General features: G+C 46.2%; 1 protein-coding gene and 1 pseudogene across 2 annotated transcripts in view; one reads left to right on the forward strand and one right to left on the reverse strand.

Annotated features, from left to right (window-relative positions):
* LOC310792025 (neuropilin-1a-like) overlaps window positions 1–18,438 on the reverse strand; it is a gene marked incomplete at both ends in the record, with an annotated part of 98,278 nt that overhangs the window by 50,773 nt on the left and 29,067 nt on the right. Inside the window, 3 exons of the mRNA XM_083653707.1 lie at window positions 2,348–2,503; window positions 8,976–9,142; window positions 9,525–9,695. Of these exons, the coding sequence (XP_083509833.1) occupies window positions 2,348–2,503; window positions 8,976–9,142; window positions 9,525–9,695 (494 nt within the window). The remainder of the gene's footprint in view (window positions 1–2,347; window positions 2,504–8,975; window positions 9,143–9,524; window positions 9,696–18,438) is intronic.
* Window positions 11,626–13,434, forward strand: LOC310791729 (protein Niban 2 pseudogene; annotated as a pseudogene). The gene is made up of 2 exons: window positions 11,626–11,723; window positions 12,224–13,434. The product of its transcript is annotated as a protein Niban 2 pseudogene (transcript).

Below are 18,438 nucleotides of genomic sequence, written 5' to 3' on the forward strand. Positions count from 1 at the left end.
AAGTACTAATAGAATGTGTGCTTTCTCTGTCTAAAAGAGTTAGTTTGTAGAGTTAGTAGTTATGTAGATATTAGCCGTTGAGTACAGCATGGTTTCAGCGTCTGAGACAAAAAGCTGAGATAATCGCAGTTTTGTGAAATTCAATATCAAACAGTCACTTTAACCATTTATTTTTGGCATCAGTGAGACATCAGACATAAACAATATAGTTCTGAACAGTAATTTCCTCCATAGCAGCACCCGCACCCCCTCTCCTTACAACTCCTCCCTCCGTGGGCGTGTCTCCGTGTTTGTCAGTCACAAGCCAGTCTCTCCTGCCTGTCTGAGCAGTGAGCAGCAGCCTCTCTCTCTGGCGGCCCCTCGTCGGCGAGCGTGGATGTGGCTTAATCCGTTCTTGGATTTTCGGTTGAGAGCTTTGACGAAGCCTTGTGTGACTCTAGGCTTATGCTGCGCGCTTCAAAGTGTGCTTTCCACCCAGTCCACCTTTGGAAGCCCCCACCGCCGTGCGCCCGTGTGAAAGGTTTTCGCCTACAGTATGAGAATGAGGCTCGTTCGCTTCTGGGTCCTCGGTTGAGCTCAGCTGGAATGCGTGCGTTTCTGGCCAAACAACACTCAATAGTCTGAGCACCGTCGCCACTCAGTGGGTCGGCGGAATGGATTGCACACGCCCGGCGGCTCTAACAGTATAATAGAAGATGCAAAAGGGCCAGATCAACGATCCACCGTCAAAAAAAAAAAAACGATTTTTTTGACGTATCCATACGTCGCTGGCAGTTAACGGTTGGATTCTGCTTGACGTATCAGTACGTCGTTGGCAGTTAACGTGTTAAGCACCCCTCCCCAGGCTACACACAGACCCCCGCCCCACCAGGACTGTGTGCCCCTGGTATTTCAATCTAAACGCTGTGGTCCTGGTACTACTACCATCCTCCAGGCCCTGGAGGATGGTAGTAGTACCCTGGAGTCCAGGGACCTACGTTACCTGCAGGCCAGACCTTGCTGGGCCAGTGGCCCACACTTCAGCACCACTCCTGAGGTACAGACAGCCAGCCGTCCCCCGGGACATATCAAATATTAGCTTGCATGCTTGCTAATACGGACTTTGCTATCTAGCTATAGCTAACATCAGTGTTTGGCTCACCTGCCTCACTCACTCTAACGGCTTTTATTTTTGAAGGAGTAGGTCTAGAAAGTATCTGGTCTGAGGACGTACACCTCCGGTCTGTACACGTACAATTCCGGGTCTGAGAATGTACAGGGTGTGCGGGGCGATGGGCGCTCCGGCACTGCAGATATTGGGACCTTTGGCGCGAATTCCATGCAATTCAGCATAGCGTCACCTACTGGCAAATACAAAAAGTGGTTTATTTCAAGAACAATTTCTCCGATCGACTTCAAACTTGGGGAATGTGCTTAGGGAGACCTCCTGGATTGTAGTGCCGAATCTCGTGCAATTCGGCATAGCGCCACCTACTGGCAACACAAAAAGTGGTTTATCTCGAGAACCTTTCCACAGATCAACTTCAACCTCAGGGAGTGTGATTAGGGGGACCTGACGGAGTTCTGTGCCGGATTTCATGCACAAAACATGACGCAAATCGTGACTGACACCGCCTGCCCGCCCACCTAGGCAATTGTATTATTGGATACCGTGATGATAATGATAACCGTGATCATTTTGATAATTTTGTGATATGAAATGTTCATACAGTCTAATCTCTAATTACTGCTTCTACCACTTTGTTACTCTTATGCTCAACGTTAAATACGGGTACGCTACAGACAAAGCTTTCTGTCCGTACTCATTTAGTGCGTAATTCTGCACATTTTCTGAAAGCTTAGTGGTACAGATGAAATGGAGCAGTACCACACACTCAAACATTTTACTCTCTACTGCCCAATATTGGATGTATTGCTTAACATACCAAAGTGAAAGATGCATGGAAGTATGTGGGCACTGACGTTTACATTGTTTGACACGGACGCATTTATTTTCGGACGCAAATGGAGCATAAAGAGCTCTTACTGTACATCTGCTACTGCTATGATCTCCTCTAGTACTTCTACTGCTATCAAAACTAATAGTGGGCTACTACTACTTCCTGTATAATATTATACCTGCTGCCAAAAGAGATTCTGATTTCGTACTGCAGAGAACTGGGTTACCACAGACCTTCAATACCCTGACTTAATTCAGTCAAAGGTCAGATTAGCCATCAACCACCCTCAGCCTCAGAAAATATTGACTCAGATATCAACAGGGCTCGTACCTCCCAATCGATAACGCAGCCTCCTTCATTACTCATCAATAAGAGATGGTTATGGCTAAACCACTCGTTACCGTCACCTTTTGTTTGGAGCCCTCCTTCACGGTGACCCAGTCCTCTCCGTTGGAGCTCACGTCCACTTTGTACGAGCGGACAAAGTAGTGCTTCCTGGTCTCTTTGGAGATCGCTCCCTGCATCCCGATGGCTGAGACGAAGCGCAGAAATCCCAGATCCACCTGAAAACAGTGAACACCGGGACAGGTCAATGGAGACATTACTAGTTCTGTAATGTTGGCTATTATGCAAGTCAGATGTGTTTACAACAAGCTAATGGTTAACGTTAGCTGAACAGATGCTATGGTTTAGCTAACAAGCTCACATTATCTAATCACAAAATTGGTTATGAAAAATGATCAGTTCAAAGTCAGTTTATAGCGCCCCCCCTTTGGTCGAATTGCACAACAATTTAGATACATCTATCTGCAGCGCCGGAGCGCCAATCGCAGCGCCCACCGTGTATGTTCTCAGACCATCACCTCGCCCACCGTGTACGTTCTCCCGCCGGAAGTGTACACGTACAGACCACAGACATACTCCAGAAGACCACAAGACTATATTTGTATGCCTCCGCCGGCGATAGCCAGGCCGAAGGCATTATGGATCCGGGTTGTCCGTCCGTCCGTACGTCCGTCCGTACGATGTTAAGATCTTAAGATTAAGATCTTTTGGTGCTAGTAAACAGATTCTTCTATTATTTTTTACCTCAGTGATTATGAGTGTTTTACAGTACTGCAGTACCACCTGGTATGGATGCCTGTCTGTTACCTTAAAATCACAACTACTTAGACAGATGAATATTTGTTCAAAAATTGTAGGTAAACCACTGCATAGTCTATTTGAGTCTACATATGTCAACAGTGTATTGAGGTTAGCCAGAAATATTGCCTCAAACACTAATCATGTGTTACATGAAGAATATGAACTCCTGCCCTCTGGCAGGAGATACCTAATTCCAACTTTCAAGAAGGTCAGACTAAGAAAGTCCTTTATACATCAGTCGATCCTGAGGCTTAATCAAGAACATGGCCGAGGGTCAGTGGAGCAGTGACCAGTGCTCTCTGTGTGCTGTATGTGTGTATGTATCTTTGTATTTTTTGGTTTTGTTCTCTTTGTCATGTGTTTGTGCATGGGACTGCCGCTGTCTTGCAAGACAAATTTCAGTGTGAACTGACAATAAAGTATATCGTATCGTATCGTATCGTATCGTATCGTATGTTCGTTAACACGATATCTGAGGAACGCCTTGACGGATTTTCATCAAATTTGCCTCAAACATTGACTTAGACTCAAGGATGATCTGATTAGATTTTGGTGGTCAAAGGTCAAAGGTCAAGGTCACTGTGACCTCTCAAACGCCATTTTCCAGCTTGTTAACGCAATATCTCAGGAATGCCTTGACGGAATTTAATCAAACTTGTCTCAAACATCGACTTGGACTCAAGGATGAACTGATTAGATTTTGGTTGTCAAAGGTCAAGGTCACTGTCACCTCTCGAACGCCATTTTCCAGCTTGTTAACACGATATCTCACGAATGCCTTAACGGAATTGCATCAAATTTGCCTCAAACATCGAATTGGACTCAAGGATGAACTGATTAGATTTTGGTGGTCAAAGGTCAAAGGCCAAGGTCACTGTGACCTCTCAAACACCATTTTCCAGCTTGTTAACGTGATATCTGACGAATGCCTTGATGGAATTTAATCAAATTTGCCTCAAACATCGACTTGGACTCAAGGATGATCTGATTTGATTTTGGTGGTCAAAGGTCAAAGGCCAAGGTCCCTGTGCCCTCTCGGACGCAATTTTCAAGCTTGTTAGCGCAACATCTCAGAAATGCCTTGACAGAGTTTCATCAAATTTCCCCCAAACATCGACTTGGACTCAAGGATGATCTGATTTGATTTTGGTGGTCAAAGGTCAAAGGCCAAGGTCCCTGTGCCCTCTCGAACGCAATTTTCAAGCTTAGCGCAACATCTCAGAAATGCCTTGACGGAGTTTCATCAAATTTGCCTCAAACATCGACTTGGACTCAAGGATGAACTGATTAGATTTTCGTGGTCAAAGGTCAAGGTCACTGTGACCTCTCCAACGCCATTTTCAAGCTTGTTAACGCCATATGTCAGGAATGCCTTGACGGAATTTCATCAAATTTGCCTCAAACATTAACTTGGCCTCAAGGATGAACTGATTACATTTTGGTGGTCAAACTTCAAGGTCACTGTGACCTCTTGAATGCCATTTTCAAGCTTGTCAACGCGATATCTCAGGAATGTCTTGATGGAATTTCTTCGAATTTGCCTCATACATCCACTTGGACTCAAGGATGAACTGATTACATTTTGGTGGTCAAAGTTAACACTTTGAGTGCCACGGCCCTTGGGCAAAAGGTTGCTTGCTGTGCCACATAGGCTGCAATGCATTTTAAAACAGTCATATAATTTCTTTAATAATTACTATGTAAACACTGAACACGCACAAATAACGATGAGACTCTCTTCTATCACCTGCAAAAAAAAGTTTATTGATCCCATTTTCCGTTCTTTAGTTATGAGCCGGAGAAGATAGCTTGATTGAAGCAAAAACATCCCTTTTTTTCTACGAGCTGAGATAATGAGCCTTTTGTGAAATTAAACATTTCAAGCACATCACTGACTCTGAAGCTAATTTTCTGATGTCTGGGTCTGTCTGGGTGAAGTGTATGCTGCTCTGCCTGCTCTGCGTGCTCCCCCCCCCCCCCCCCCCAACTGCACACGCCTCCTGGGTGTGTCTGTTGGCTCTCAGTCTCTGCTGAGTTTGCTGCGCACACACAGTGAATGGTGCGCGACACCCAGCTTTTTGGTTCCGCGTGTGTTTGTCACGGGCTCGCATGCTTCCAGTTCGGAATAATAAGGCTGATTATGCGAATGTGCTGTTGCAGCGTACACGGAGGTGCGAGTTGTGACAGCGGATGCTGCTGCTCTGGGCACAGCTGGCGTTGTGCTCGTTGTGCTTCTGCACGTCGATGCATACGGACGGATGCGATGCGATTTACTCCTTTTCCCCAGTGACTATTTCTGTGTGTTTGGCTCCTTTTTCTCTGATCAGGAGAGTGCTGTCGCCACCTAATGGGTTTGTAAAATAGGTTATCGACCTCCAATAGCTACAATATTGTTAGAGGCGACGTAAGAAGCTTAGATCGACACCCCCCCGTCAAAAAAACAATTTGGAGGTACTGACGCCATTTGGCGTCGCTGGCACTCAACGGTAAATTTCTAATGACGCCATATGGCGTCGCTGGCACTCAATGTGTTAAAGGTCACTGTGACCTCACACACCCAATTTCCAAGCTCTGTAATGCAACATCTCAGGAGCGCCTTGACGGAATGTCTTCCAATTTGCCTCAAATGGCGATGTCTCATAAGCCCATACGGGCTGGGCACCATTGGTGAGTGACACGTAAATAAAGAAATCAATCAAAATCAAAGTAGTATATTAGCGTTACATTTTGAAAGTAACTTGCCCAACACTGCACACAGGCCAGGACATTGTCCTCCAGGGACCTACGTTACCCACTAGCCCCAAAGACAATCTGTTAATAAGCTCTCTCTGTCCTCGCATGACTGAGTACACTCTATTACGCATGGAGAGAATTACAGCATATTGCATGCCTCGCGCAAACAGCCATTGCGAGACGGGAATCTGATTGGTTTTGATTGACGTAATGCCCAGCATTGCCTGGCCACACCTGTGAATAATTCTGGTAGTTAAGACCTCCCAAATCCCGTTTGCACAAGCATTTTGGGGCGCAGATGATTTTGGCACGGCTCTAATTTGCGCCTGTGACACGTGCCGTGAACTTTTCCGCATCCCCGCCGAGAATTGCATCCCCATCATATTTCGGGGCTGTTTTAACTTAGAAATCAGGGAGGTCACGTCTACCAGACAATTATATAACTTTTAAACAGTTACATTTCTGTATAAATCTTTACAATATGCTCCCGTGAGGTGGGGATGCTGCCGGCCCTGGGGTGCAAAACTCGGCATAACACCTGGACAGCGGACTGCAATCTTCCCTGCTTTAGGCACGCATAAACAGGTGTGCAAGCGCTAATAGGGGATATCACCTGTATAGGCGATATCCCCTATAGGGTCCAGAATATCTTCTAAATTAATGTAGATTTCAAAAATCCGAAAAGACAACTTGTACAGCTTGGTCCATGCTACCTAGTGATTTTGGTGGACGGTCTAGGACGAGATGTCAAAAATGTGTTTTCCAAAACATTCAAAATATCTCAAAAACTTTCAAGGCGGTTCTTGAGGGTCAACTTCAGCTGAACACAAAAAGTTGCTTGACAATTGGACAAACAGCATGGAAGTAAAAACTTTTAGCCTTTCAAAGTTTGAAAATTTAGGGTTTAATTATAGCGCCCCCATCAGGCCGATTTGAAAAATATTTCTTGAGCAGAAACCGGCCACCGATATCTGTCATTGGACCTAATTTCATGTCTCTCCGATGTACCAACTCGTGGGAATTTGCGTTGTGGCAGAAGAGGAACAACGATAATAAACCAATACAAAAACAATGTGTTTTGAGTTTGTCACATAACAGGATTTTTCCCCCCAATACTTTATTTTTCAATTTTTCAGAACATCAAAAACAAACTCAAACCTGGAAAAAGAATGAAAAAAAAACACGTATCAACAATGTAGTGCCACCAGCCACATAAGATGCCCATGTGCTTGTAGCAGATGTGCATAGAGTCCCCCCCAAAAAAGCCCATGAGAAATTAGCAGAGCGAGTAATCCGTCGCCACTAACCTCGTCCAAGTGGGCCAGAAACGGGCCCAAATAGTTGAAAATGTGTTAAGTGAGTTGGTCCTCAGGAACCTGAGTCAATTCATACGTACAACCGAAATCTGAGGGAGGGCCACCGCTCGACCCAGCCAAGTCTCGGCCAAGGTGCTGGAAAAATAACTAGAGTTACAAATATAAAAGGAATTTCCGCACACTTGAATCTGTACAGATTTCACATACGTACAACCGAAACCATGTGCGTCAACCACAATTGAAAACAAGGAGGAGAGGGAGACTTCCACTCCTTCAGAATGAGTCTCTTGGCGACAGTCGTTCCCTGCATCAGAGACTGTTGCAGAGCCGTAGGGAGGAGCAGAGGATTCCGAGCAGCCGAAGATGGAAAGTTCTGCCTCTGGTTGCAGGATTATTTTATAGGCCTTAGAGTACCAATCAAATATATTGGCCCAGAATCCGGATACTGTAGGGCAAAACCTGAAAGCATGTGACAGTGTACGCTCAGTTAGAGGGTACACTGTCACATGCTTTCTGGTGTTAGAGTCTAACACCTGACACCTATCACATAGCGGTGATACAAAGAGGTATATCTTATGCAACCTAGACTAGGAATAATGTAGACAGTGAATGACTTTAAATTGGATCAGCTGGTGTCTGCTGTTAATTGAGCAAAGTTGGACCACAGACAGACTCCTGTCCCATATAATTTCAGACAACTCAACACCAAGTTCCTCCTGCCACGCCTCTAATCCTCTCAGTGGGGCCCCTGATGCAGCCATCAAACAGACACACAAATCTAGAGATAAGATGCCTGGAGGCATCTTATCCTTCCTCGCGAGCCACGCAACGAGGAATTAGGAGCTAGAGGTTCAGCTTGCATAGGAATATGGAAGATCTGGACCCCTTCCCCGCTTTTTTTCCCCAAGGTTTGCCAGCAACAGACAGGAATAACACAAATGAGCTAATAACTCTTTCAATGGGGTGAGGTTGCCTGGCCTATACTCACTGTCAGGATGGGTCTGGCATCCAACTAAATCGCCAAAGTTGCAGTGGTCGGACATCTTCATATACGAGGGATCAGCCGAGCAGCATTTTGGTAAACAAACCGTGTCACTGGGTCTCAACGGCAATGGAACCCTATGGAGCCTGAGTTTGAGCGTCTGACTCTAGCCGGCTGACCGTGTTTACAATTTACAATTTTTTTGTTCACATAGTTCACACAACTTTAACACAACATGCATATTATACATCAAACTCTTGAGCTATTTCTGCTCTCACCCAGAATGTCAAAATATAACCGATGTGATGCTTACTTTTTGAGATATTAACGTTTGTTTGGCACAACTCATACTAGTTAAGTGCCGCGGGGTTACGCATTTTTGGGTGGCAGTGACCTCACGCTGATTCGTGCTATAGACGGTTTTCATGGAATTGTGTTGCTATGGAACAGTTTGAAACCCAGCTTATTTCCTGTCAGCTAATTGTATTAGCAAACACTGCAACATGAAGTAAGCTATGGGCAATTTAGAATGTTTATGATGTCAAGTTAAAACGCCTATACCTAATGGAAAAGCCTGGAAAAGTATATATGGCACAAGATGTCATTTTCCCTTATTCTGGCGATCTCTCCAGTTTCAGTTTCACTTGTGCCCTCTGATTTTCTGCCACCACTACAGTGTAATTGGTCTATAAAGCAGAGCCATTATTGTGACACTACAATGTTTTGTGCTGTGGACCTACAATTTCCTGAGAATTTACCTGCGCGGTGGAAGATTCTAGAACTCAATTCAGACTGGAACACTAGTTAACATGTTCTGTGCGATGAGGAGGACACATGAATGTAAAGAGCATCACTGACCTGGATCCACTCCCTGACGGCGTCGTCGATGGGCATCCAGCCATTCTCCTGGTAGTTGAGGCGCGAGCGCTCTGGAGACCAGTAAGAGTTGTACTGGGATGAGGCTCTGATCTGCTCCGACAAAATCTCCCCCGACTCCATGCCCAGAGGCTCCGTACAGGCGAAGTCTGTCAAACACACATATATTTTATTTGTAAGAGTTCAAAGATTACTCAAAGCCACCAAATGATGGATGACAATTGACCAGTATATCATTGATCAATAACGTATCCTGCCAGTGAACACCCTAAGGTGAACAACCACCAACAGAAACATATTGTCTTTCTTTCCTTCTTTCTTTCTTTCTTTCTTTCTTTCTTTCTTTCTTTCTTTCTTTCTTTCTTTCTTTCTTTTTTTATTTTGCAGAATAGCATTAAAGGCATTCTTATTCCCCGAAGGCTTGTAAGTGGTGCAAAGGGCCAGATCCACACAGCGCCAATGTGCTCTGCGATTGTGCTCTTGCGTGGGGTTGCTTGCCCCAATAAAGGGATCAGTAATCTGGATGCTCACCCTCGTGCGTGTGTCCCGGGGGGAGGCTCCTCTCGCGGACGGTGTAGTTGGCGGAGAACCCCTCCTTGGCGATGGCGTTGTCGGTGGTGATGGTCATGGACAGGATGCCCGTGTAGGAGATGACACGTCCGGGCGACATCTGGCCACAGTACCTGCCGATGTGGGGACCCACTGGAGGAGGAAAGGGAGGAGTGATGAAGGAAGAGAGGGAATAACATGGGAGAGAGGGAGGAGTGGAGAGAGGGAATGACAGAGAAGGAAGGAGGGATAGAGAGGTAAAGAGAAAAAAGAGAAAAACAACATCAGCTCCATCACTCTTCACAGGTCTGCAAAGTGTTTATTTTGTAGGGCCAAGATGGAGACAATATTCTGACCAGTTTTCAACAACAGATGAACATTTTGTGGCAAAACCCCACAAACAAATGGAGCTCACCAACATACATTCCACAGTTGGGTTTAACAGCAATAAAAACAGCTTGACTCCCAGCCAACTGTGATTGTAGCCATGGCAACCGAACTACCTCAAAAGCCAAAGCTCAAAATGCGATTGGCTCACCACAGTCACAGGCGGACTCTGGCAGCCGCCCTATAAAAGGAGTCGCTAGCCCCATCCTCCTCAGAACCTAACACAATACCATTGTGTGCCAGGCAACAAGCTGCAGAGAGAGAGTGAGTAAACAAACCCCCCTCTCTCAACCCCAAGATTAGCATTTAGCCACAAGACAGGCTAATGCTATCTGCCCAGAGCAAGCTAGCTCTGAGATCCTCTCCTGAACACCGAAGCCGGCATCGCCGCCTCCCAGCAGACCGAAGTCATCTCAGCTTTGCCAGCCGAGACAGATCTGAATCTCTCTGAATCACGAAGAGCCTTACTGATTGCTAACGTTAAACACTGAACTGTACTGTGCCCTGCTAGAAGAACGCGGGCTTAGCCAGTGGATTAACACCGCTAATTCATCACCGGTTAAAAGCCAGCTTCGAGTTGTGGTGGCGAGTTGCGCCGTAATCCAAGAAGTAGCCAGTACACGCATGCTCACACACACGTGCACGTGCACGTGCCCACACACACACACACACACACACACACACACGGTCTTGTGTAGGCAGCCATGTTGTGAGCGCAACCGGTCCGCCATCTTAAGATCTGAGTCTGACCCAAACCCGCACACATCCATCCTAGCGCTCTGGTGACCTCTGGGGGCCACTCGATGTAAGCACACGCACCGTTAGAAATCACCACACACACACACACACACACACACACACACACACACACACACACACACACACACACACACACACACACACACACACACACACACACACACACACACACACACATCCATTCCACACACTTTCTCCCTCCTGTAGCAAATACATGATATGTAGCATAGTCAAGAGATACTATTGATGTTTGATGCCAACCTAAACATTTATTTTATGTAAATAAATATTGTCAGCTTTTTAATTGAATTAAACTGTTTCAGTGTGATTTTGTGCATGTTTGTGGCAAACTTTGGTGTAAGGATTAGATGAACCATCCTTCAGAGCGAGACAAATTGTATTATTTTCAGCTGTCCTGCCGTTAACCAGCAGGTGGTGCCCCTAGATTTGATCCTATTTAATCCCACTGGTCACAATAGTGACCGTAAAAAACTTTTTCACTTATAAGTTTCTAAAAACGTTCCTGGATGATGTATCAATGCATTTCCAGCAAATATTGAAAGAATAAAGGGTATTAATGAAATATGTGCAGTGTCACATGTTTAGTGTAAATTGTCACATGACCAGAGCTGTTTACTTCTGCTTGCACCAGGCGAAGAGCTTGGCTGCAGCAAAGCTCCCAAAGAAAAGGTTATTAAAGTATGTTAACATAAAGATAGGGAAAAAAAATGTGGCACACATAATCTTGAAGGTGTCTACTGTTGATATATGCATTTGCAATTATTCAACTTTGTTCAGTGTGGTCATAGAATGAGTAAACATGTTGACGGCAACAATAGTGACCGGTGGGATAACACAGTGCCTCTAGGTATAAACATACTTACACATACATTAGGGATGGGTCATGATTTTCAAATGTACGTCAGCCACGCCAACAATGATTTGTCAGGAGAACAAGGTTCAGAGTCCAGGGGTGGGCAACTGGCAGCCCGCGGGCTGCATGCGACCCCCAACCTCACTCAGTGTGGCCCCTGGGTCAATTTACTTATCTTTTTTACAAGTCGGACGCTTTTGACTAGGTTAGGTTAGACCACCCAAATCTGTTTTTATTTTACTGTACATCCCAGAACATGGTGCTAATGGTGTTAGGATTGTCCATCCACATACTGTTTAATGTTAGCATTTGAGCTAACACTATTGTAACAAACTATATCCAGAATGCACATTGCACATACAACATTACTAATCTGATTAATATGACATATTTGGGTGATGTACCCCATCAAATTGCTGTAGTGGGCTGTTAAAGCTAGAGCTAAGTTTCTGGTGTCATCAGAATGGAAGAATTACTAAATTTTAGTATGACAAATATAAATGTTGGTATAATAAACTTTGATTACCAGTCCTTTTCATCTAATTAGTAGCAATAATTGGGAGTGATGGTGTTACAGTAGGCTACTGGTGGAAGTGCACCGTCACAACCTGGCCCTGTGGTAGCAAGGATTTTTTTTGTGTGGCCCTCTCTATCATCTAAGTTGCAAATACCTGGTTCAGACCTTCACCAATGCAGTGCGACTCTACCGCCAGGCTCATGGGCACTACAGCACCCATGGGACATGACATGTGGCATACCGTCGCAGATACAACCTGGTGATGTAGGGCCTCTTGCCCAAATTGAGAGAGCTCATCTCCCTTGACTCAAAGGTAAGATGCACGAGAAGCAGAGGAACTGGATGCTGATCAATGATACGGTGTACAACCTGTTGCAGCACCAGGGCCAAACACAGTACAAGGTTGTGGTGCAGCGGTGTGAGGCGGGACATCCCATGCTGCAGGCCTCCATATGAACAGACATGGACCAGATCATCACCACCAAGGAGCATGTCACCAACAAGATGTGAGTGGTGGTCCACCCCAAGGCAGAGAAGCTGCTGAAGGTGAGCATCCAGCCCTACATCAGCTCCACCCTGGATGCCATGATTGAGCCGACCAGCCAGGGCTTCTCCGAGATCTACCATGCTTTATTCAGGGAGCTGGTGGACATGAGCAAGAACATCCTCAACAAAGGCACCAAGGAGAATGTGGTGAGGCACATGGAGAAGATCAGTATGTTGGCCTTCCACCTGGTGAAGATGCAGAGCTGCTACGAGAAGGTGGAGCAGCTGAGCCTGGAGGGTTTGCAGCAGAGTTTCGAAGTCTCCAGCCCCTCCGTGTTCATCCAGAGGGCAAAGCTCCTCCTGAGAGAGCAAATGGATGATGCACTGTACACCTTTGAGTAGATAATTCACCAATGACTGGAGTCTCAATGTATGGAGGGCTCTGTAAGACCATCCAGCGCTGCCAGAACCGATTAATCAAGAAATATGACTATGACAGCAACATGGTGAGGAAGCGTTTCTTCCATGAGGCTCTCCTCTCCTGCAGATCTTCATCCCATACATGTTGAGCAGTTCAGCCTGCACCTCACAGCTGCCGTGTGCAGGAACTGATCTTTGGAGAACATTTTCAATAAGGTGGTGCTTTTCCATCATGGTCATCATGATGACTGTGAAGGAGGCAGCAGCCCAGTGGAGACACAACCTTAACACTGTACAGGGACAGCATCATCCTCACCAGCAGCGACTCCAACCTCCACCTTCTGGGTGAAAACCCGTCCATCGACTGGGCCAGGAATTACAGAGCCCAGGAGGAGGTGGACAGAGTCGGGGAGGTGGTGAGGGCGAGGAGTCCCAGAGGAGGAGGATGAAGCAGGTGGTGTCCATGATCCAGGTGTAGGACTGTCGAGTTCTTCCTGGTGAGTCGTGGAGGGTGGCGAGGAGGAAGGGGAGGATGAGCCAGAGTGAGAACAGAACCAGCAGTCCCAAAACATCAGTCCCATCAGTGGGTGAATGTGCTACAAGAAGCATACTAGAAGAAGTAGATGATGCCCTGCAGGGAGAGGAAAGCCAGAGGCAGAGGAGGAACTCACCCACCAACCAGGAGGCACCGGCAGCTACAGAGGTGTTGCCGCCGCCGCCACAGAAATGGAGCAGGGGCCCGTGTCGACACCACAGAGTCCCCGAGACGTCACGCTGGACTTCCCCTCACTGCTGCATGATGACAGCAGCTTCCAGTCCCCCACTGGTGAGGAGGTGATGGAGGAAGAGGAGGTACCCTCCAGTATCGAAGCTCCGCCCAATAGCACATAGGCTCCACCCTCTAGCACAGAGCCCCCACCCTCCAAGACAGCCCCGCCATCTGTTAATAGCTGGGCTGGGATAAGAATTTTGATGACTGCATGGGAGGCATATGTTAATTCAGTATACACATTAGATGCACTGTTATCCCACCGGTCACAATTGTTGCCGACCATAAAACTCACCTTTTCACCTACTTTTCCATGAACATTTCAAAAAATGATGGTTGATTATTTCAAAGGGTTACTAATGACACATGATTCGGATATTTTCATGTCTGAGAAAAAATTGGGATTAAATGGGTTAAGGATAAAGACATTTGATAATTACTAATTAATAAAATATTGATAATTTAAAATTATTAATATTTTATCTTATACAGCTGAATTTAATCCAAATAAGGAAGCACAACAATTTGTTTATTTACTTTGCTTTTCTTGTCCACTCGTCGTGGGAAATGTGTTGTGACTTCATATAGACTGCATCACAGAACCGGCGTCACGAGGGGCCGTGGGGGGGCATCGCCCCCTCACCCAGACCCCTCAGTCAAGACGTGGTCCGTTTACTCTTTTTTTGTTTGTTTTGTTTGTTTTCCCAGGAGAGCGAAGGTTTTCCCAGGATGGTGAAGGTAGATTTTCTTTCCCCACCTGGGATTGGGTTGGGTTTAGGCATGGGGAGCGATGATTGGTTGTGTGTACGCATGAGGCAGAGCCATGTAGCATGAGGATTACAGCGATTGGTTAGGTTAGGGTAAAATATCAGGGTAAGCCAATCAGAGGCAGAGTAGGGCAGGACATTATGTGTTGGCTCCGGCCTCGGGGGAAACCGCATCCCACGGCCGAGCTGATACAACACTTGTAGTTGACTAGGCTACTAGAGACCGCTAGAGAAGAGACCCATATCCGCACTTTTTTTAGTTATTTCGCCATGGACATTAGAAAATGGTACAAGGAGTGTAGTTATAGTATAACTACAGGGTACAAGGAGTGTAGTTATAGTCTAACTACGGGGTACAAGGACTGTAGTTATAGTATAAATATGTAGTTATACGTAGTTATACTATAACTACAGTGTGGTACCCTGTAGTTATACTATAAGTACAGATCTTGTTGCCCTCTAGTTAAAGTCTAAATTCACTCCTTGTACCCCGTAGTTATACTATAACTACACTCCTTGTACGCCGTAGTTATACTATAACTACAGATCTTGTTACTCTCTATAAAGTTTAAATTCACTCCTTGTACCCCGTAGTTATACTATAACTACACTCCTTGTACCCCGTAGTTATACTATAACTACATGCTTATTTGTGGGCTGTATTCTAAAGCGTTCACTCCTCCTCAAAGAGAAGACTGCAGCTCTACTAGACTACTACAGGTAAGAGGCTGGTTATTCTATTTGCATTGTTGTTTGATGTTTGTGCTGCTGGTACACACGCTGTTATTGTTGTTATGAATCTATTTAATTTAAATATTGGTAAGCAGGCACTTTGTGGCTGTGTCTGTAGACAGACTATACTGTCTATAATTGTTGAAAAGGAGCGTTAAAGCAGGCACATACTTGGTGGTGGCTGTGTTAGTGTGTTTATAGTTTGTCTAATACCTATACGGCCTATTATTGTAAAGCTGGCACTTGGTGGCAGTGTTTGTCTACATGTCTGTAATGATCTCAAAGAGGAGAGGCTTTTTGGAAGAGCATAGCATAGCATGGCATAGACGGGTCTGTAATCGCGAGTAAAACGGCTGACTTGATGCCCATAAGGCAACTGGTCTGCTCATGTTTTTTAAGCTTGGAATAGTGCGTTACGTTGTCCCCCCTCCTGGAATTCCAACGCCCCCTCTAGTGGGCTGTAGCCGGGGCTGCTGCATCAACTCTTGTGTTCTGTCGACTCAAGTGTTTTTTTGTTGGGGAAAAGAGCTTCTGTCATGTTGTCATCAGTGCGTGATGCCATGCCACTCCTGGCCACCAGAGGCCATCAGACTTTGTTTCTGAGTTTTCTGAAAACAGAAACTTAACTTAATATACTTGAACTTAATTCTTAACTTGACTTAAATCAATTCAACCTCCTCATAAACAGTATGGATATGGAGTGGTAGTGAGTTGTTGGTTAAACTCACTCCCCAGTATAAAGGCCCCTTAACCAGCTCCACCAAGGGAGCTATAGCCATCTTCGCATTGTGGTTAGCACATGCGCTTTGCAAGCAGGAGATTGTGGGATTGAATCCTGCCTCCACCCCTGGGTAAGCCCCTAAAGAAGAATTCCTGTTTTTTACACCCCAGACATTATTTCCAGCCTAAAATATGATGTTTTACTGACCTAGAGAACTTTGGTTTCATTCTGATCGGCAAAAAAGATATTCAGGTCCGAGTAGAGTCCTGGAACTGGCCCAAACGGGCAAACGGGGCATACGTATTACACACCGCAAGTAACGTATTTTCTGCAATGTAGCAGATCATATCCTCATAATATCTCGTCCAAAAACGTGAACGTGAATCTGTCTAGTCTCCTCCGGGCTGCCTCGGGCAGCTTTGGGCAGCCTCGTTACTTACGTTACTTGCAGTGTGTAATACGTATGCCCCGTTCGCCCGTTTTGGCCAGTTCCAGGACTCTACTCTGACGTGAATATATTTTTTGGCGATCAGAATTAAATCAAAGTTCTCTGGGTGAGTAAAACATCATATTTTAAGCTGGAAATAAGGTCCGGCGTGTAAAAAACAGGAATTCTCCTTTATCATTGGTTGCTGTGCAGACTGTCAACATAACACAGGTTACACTGGTGCTGTGACCCAGATGCCCAGTGGCTGTGGAGTGAGTTTAGGGGGGTGAGTGTAACCGAGTGAATGTGAGTCCCGAGTGGTAGCGAGTTGTTGCTTACACCTTGGTCACACTAGGCCCGTCTGCGCAGCGGTCCGGCTGCGCCGCGGCTTTGCTCCGTCCTCTGCACGTCGGCATGTCCCACCGCACACATTTCAGAAGCGGAGCGCTTCCGAGCGCTGCCTGCAGCTGGATACAAGATCGCGCAGGATTTACGAGATTACGCGATTCTGTGTGTACAATGGGGTGGTGGATTTAAAGAGCACAACACACAAACAACACAGTCTGTCGTTGACTTGCTTTTGATTTGGTAATTTTCCCTTGATTGTTGTGCTTCTACCATGGGTAAGTAGGCTGAAATTATTTCTTTATTTGTCATACAGTGCCTGTTAGCAGGAGGAGAACTCAGGGGGAGGGGGGGGGGGGAGGAGAAGGAGTCGGTATTGGGTCTGCAGACGGTGTTTTATTATGAAAATCAACCGGATTCTCGTGCAGTTGCTGTGTCTGACTTCCGGGCTGAATGATCTGCTCTTTGCAGCTTGACGCAGCTTCCAGGCGTCATCCGTGAAAAATAGAACTGCCGCGTATCTTTAGCGGAGCGGGGCGCCGAGCCGCTTCTGGGCCGCTTCTGATACGCGCCGTTGCGTGCCTGGTGGGATCACACGCGTTGATTAAAATGCTCGCGAGCAGGGAGGTACGGTGGTGCAGTGGTAAGCACTATCGCCTCACAGCTCGAAGGTCGTGGGTTCGATTCCCACCTGGGGACAAGGAATGCGTGCCCGTCCGCATGTCCTCGAGTGCCCACCGCCCGGGTGGGGTCGGCAAAAGGGCCTTTCTGTGTGGAGTTTGCATGTTCTCCCCGTGCCTCCCGGGGGTTTCCTTCATATAGGAACCCCCTTCACAAAAACATGCAATATCCTGGTTGCTAATGTGGTTCCTCCTCTGATCGTTAAGGGCGCCTGTTCAGAGGGAGGGGAACTGGTTGGAATAGCGTGAACCTCCCACGTGCTATGTCCTACCGGTGAAGCTTCCTCTGTCAGGTGAAAAGAAGCAGCTGGCTGACTGCCCATGTCTCGGAGGAAGCATGGAGCCAGTCTCGGCTCTCCCCAGATCGGCAGAGGATGGAGTAGCAACCAGGATTGAGAAATCAAATGAGCACTAATGGGGGTTAAAATGGGATAAAAAATCGGGGGGGGGGGGAAATGCTCGCGAGCAACTCCGACGACCGCATCGGAGCCGCAACGCGTACGTGACGTTCCAGGTGGGATCCAGCCGTTAGACTCACTTCCCAGTATAAAGGCCCATTAACCAGTTCCGCCAAGGGAGCTAGCACACTTGGTGTTGTGGTTAAATCCCGCTTCCACCCCTGGACAAGCCCTTACCATGGGTTACATAGACCAGGGGTTCCCAAACTTTCCCATGCCAAGGCCCCCAAAATAGCATTAGCTTTTGGCCGCGGCCCCCCTATTGCAAGATGTCTTTAAAAACCCATTGAGAATACTATTGAAAATGTCAAAAATGATTCCCATACAAACTCAGAATATATTTCCTTCATTTTGTTAATGTAATAACCTAATAATTACATGTGTATCTCAAATCCTTTTTCTTTTCTGTTTTCCATTATAAACATTGTTCCAGAGTCAGAATACTATTTTACCCACACCAGGGGAGAATGACAATGAATGTGATGACGACTGACTCTAAGGCCTACAAAATAACCCTTGAGCCGGAGGCAGAACTCGCCATCTTCGACTGCTCC

Source organism: Poromitra crassiceps (genome assembly GCF_964638095.1).
Source record: "Poromitra crassiceps genome assembly, chromosome: 17".
Classification (NCBI taxonomy): domain Eukaryota; kingdom Metazoa; phylum Chordata; class Actinopteri; order Beryciformes; family Melamphaidae; genus Poromitra; species Poromitra crassiceps.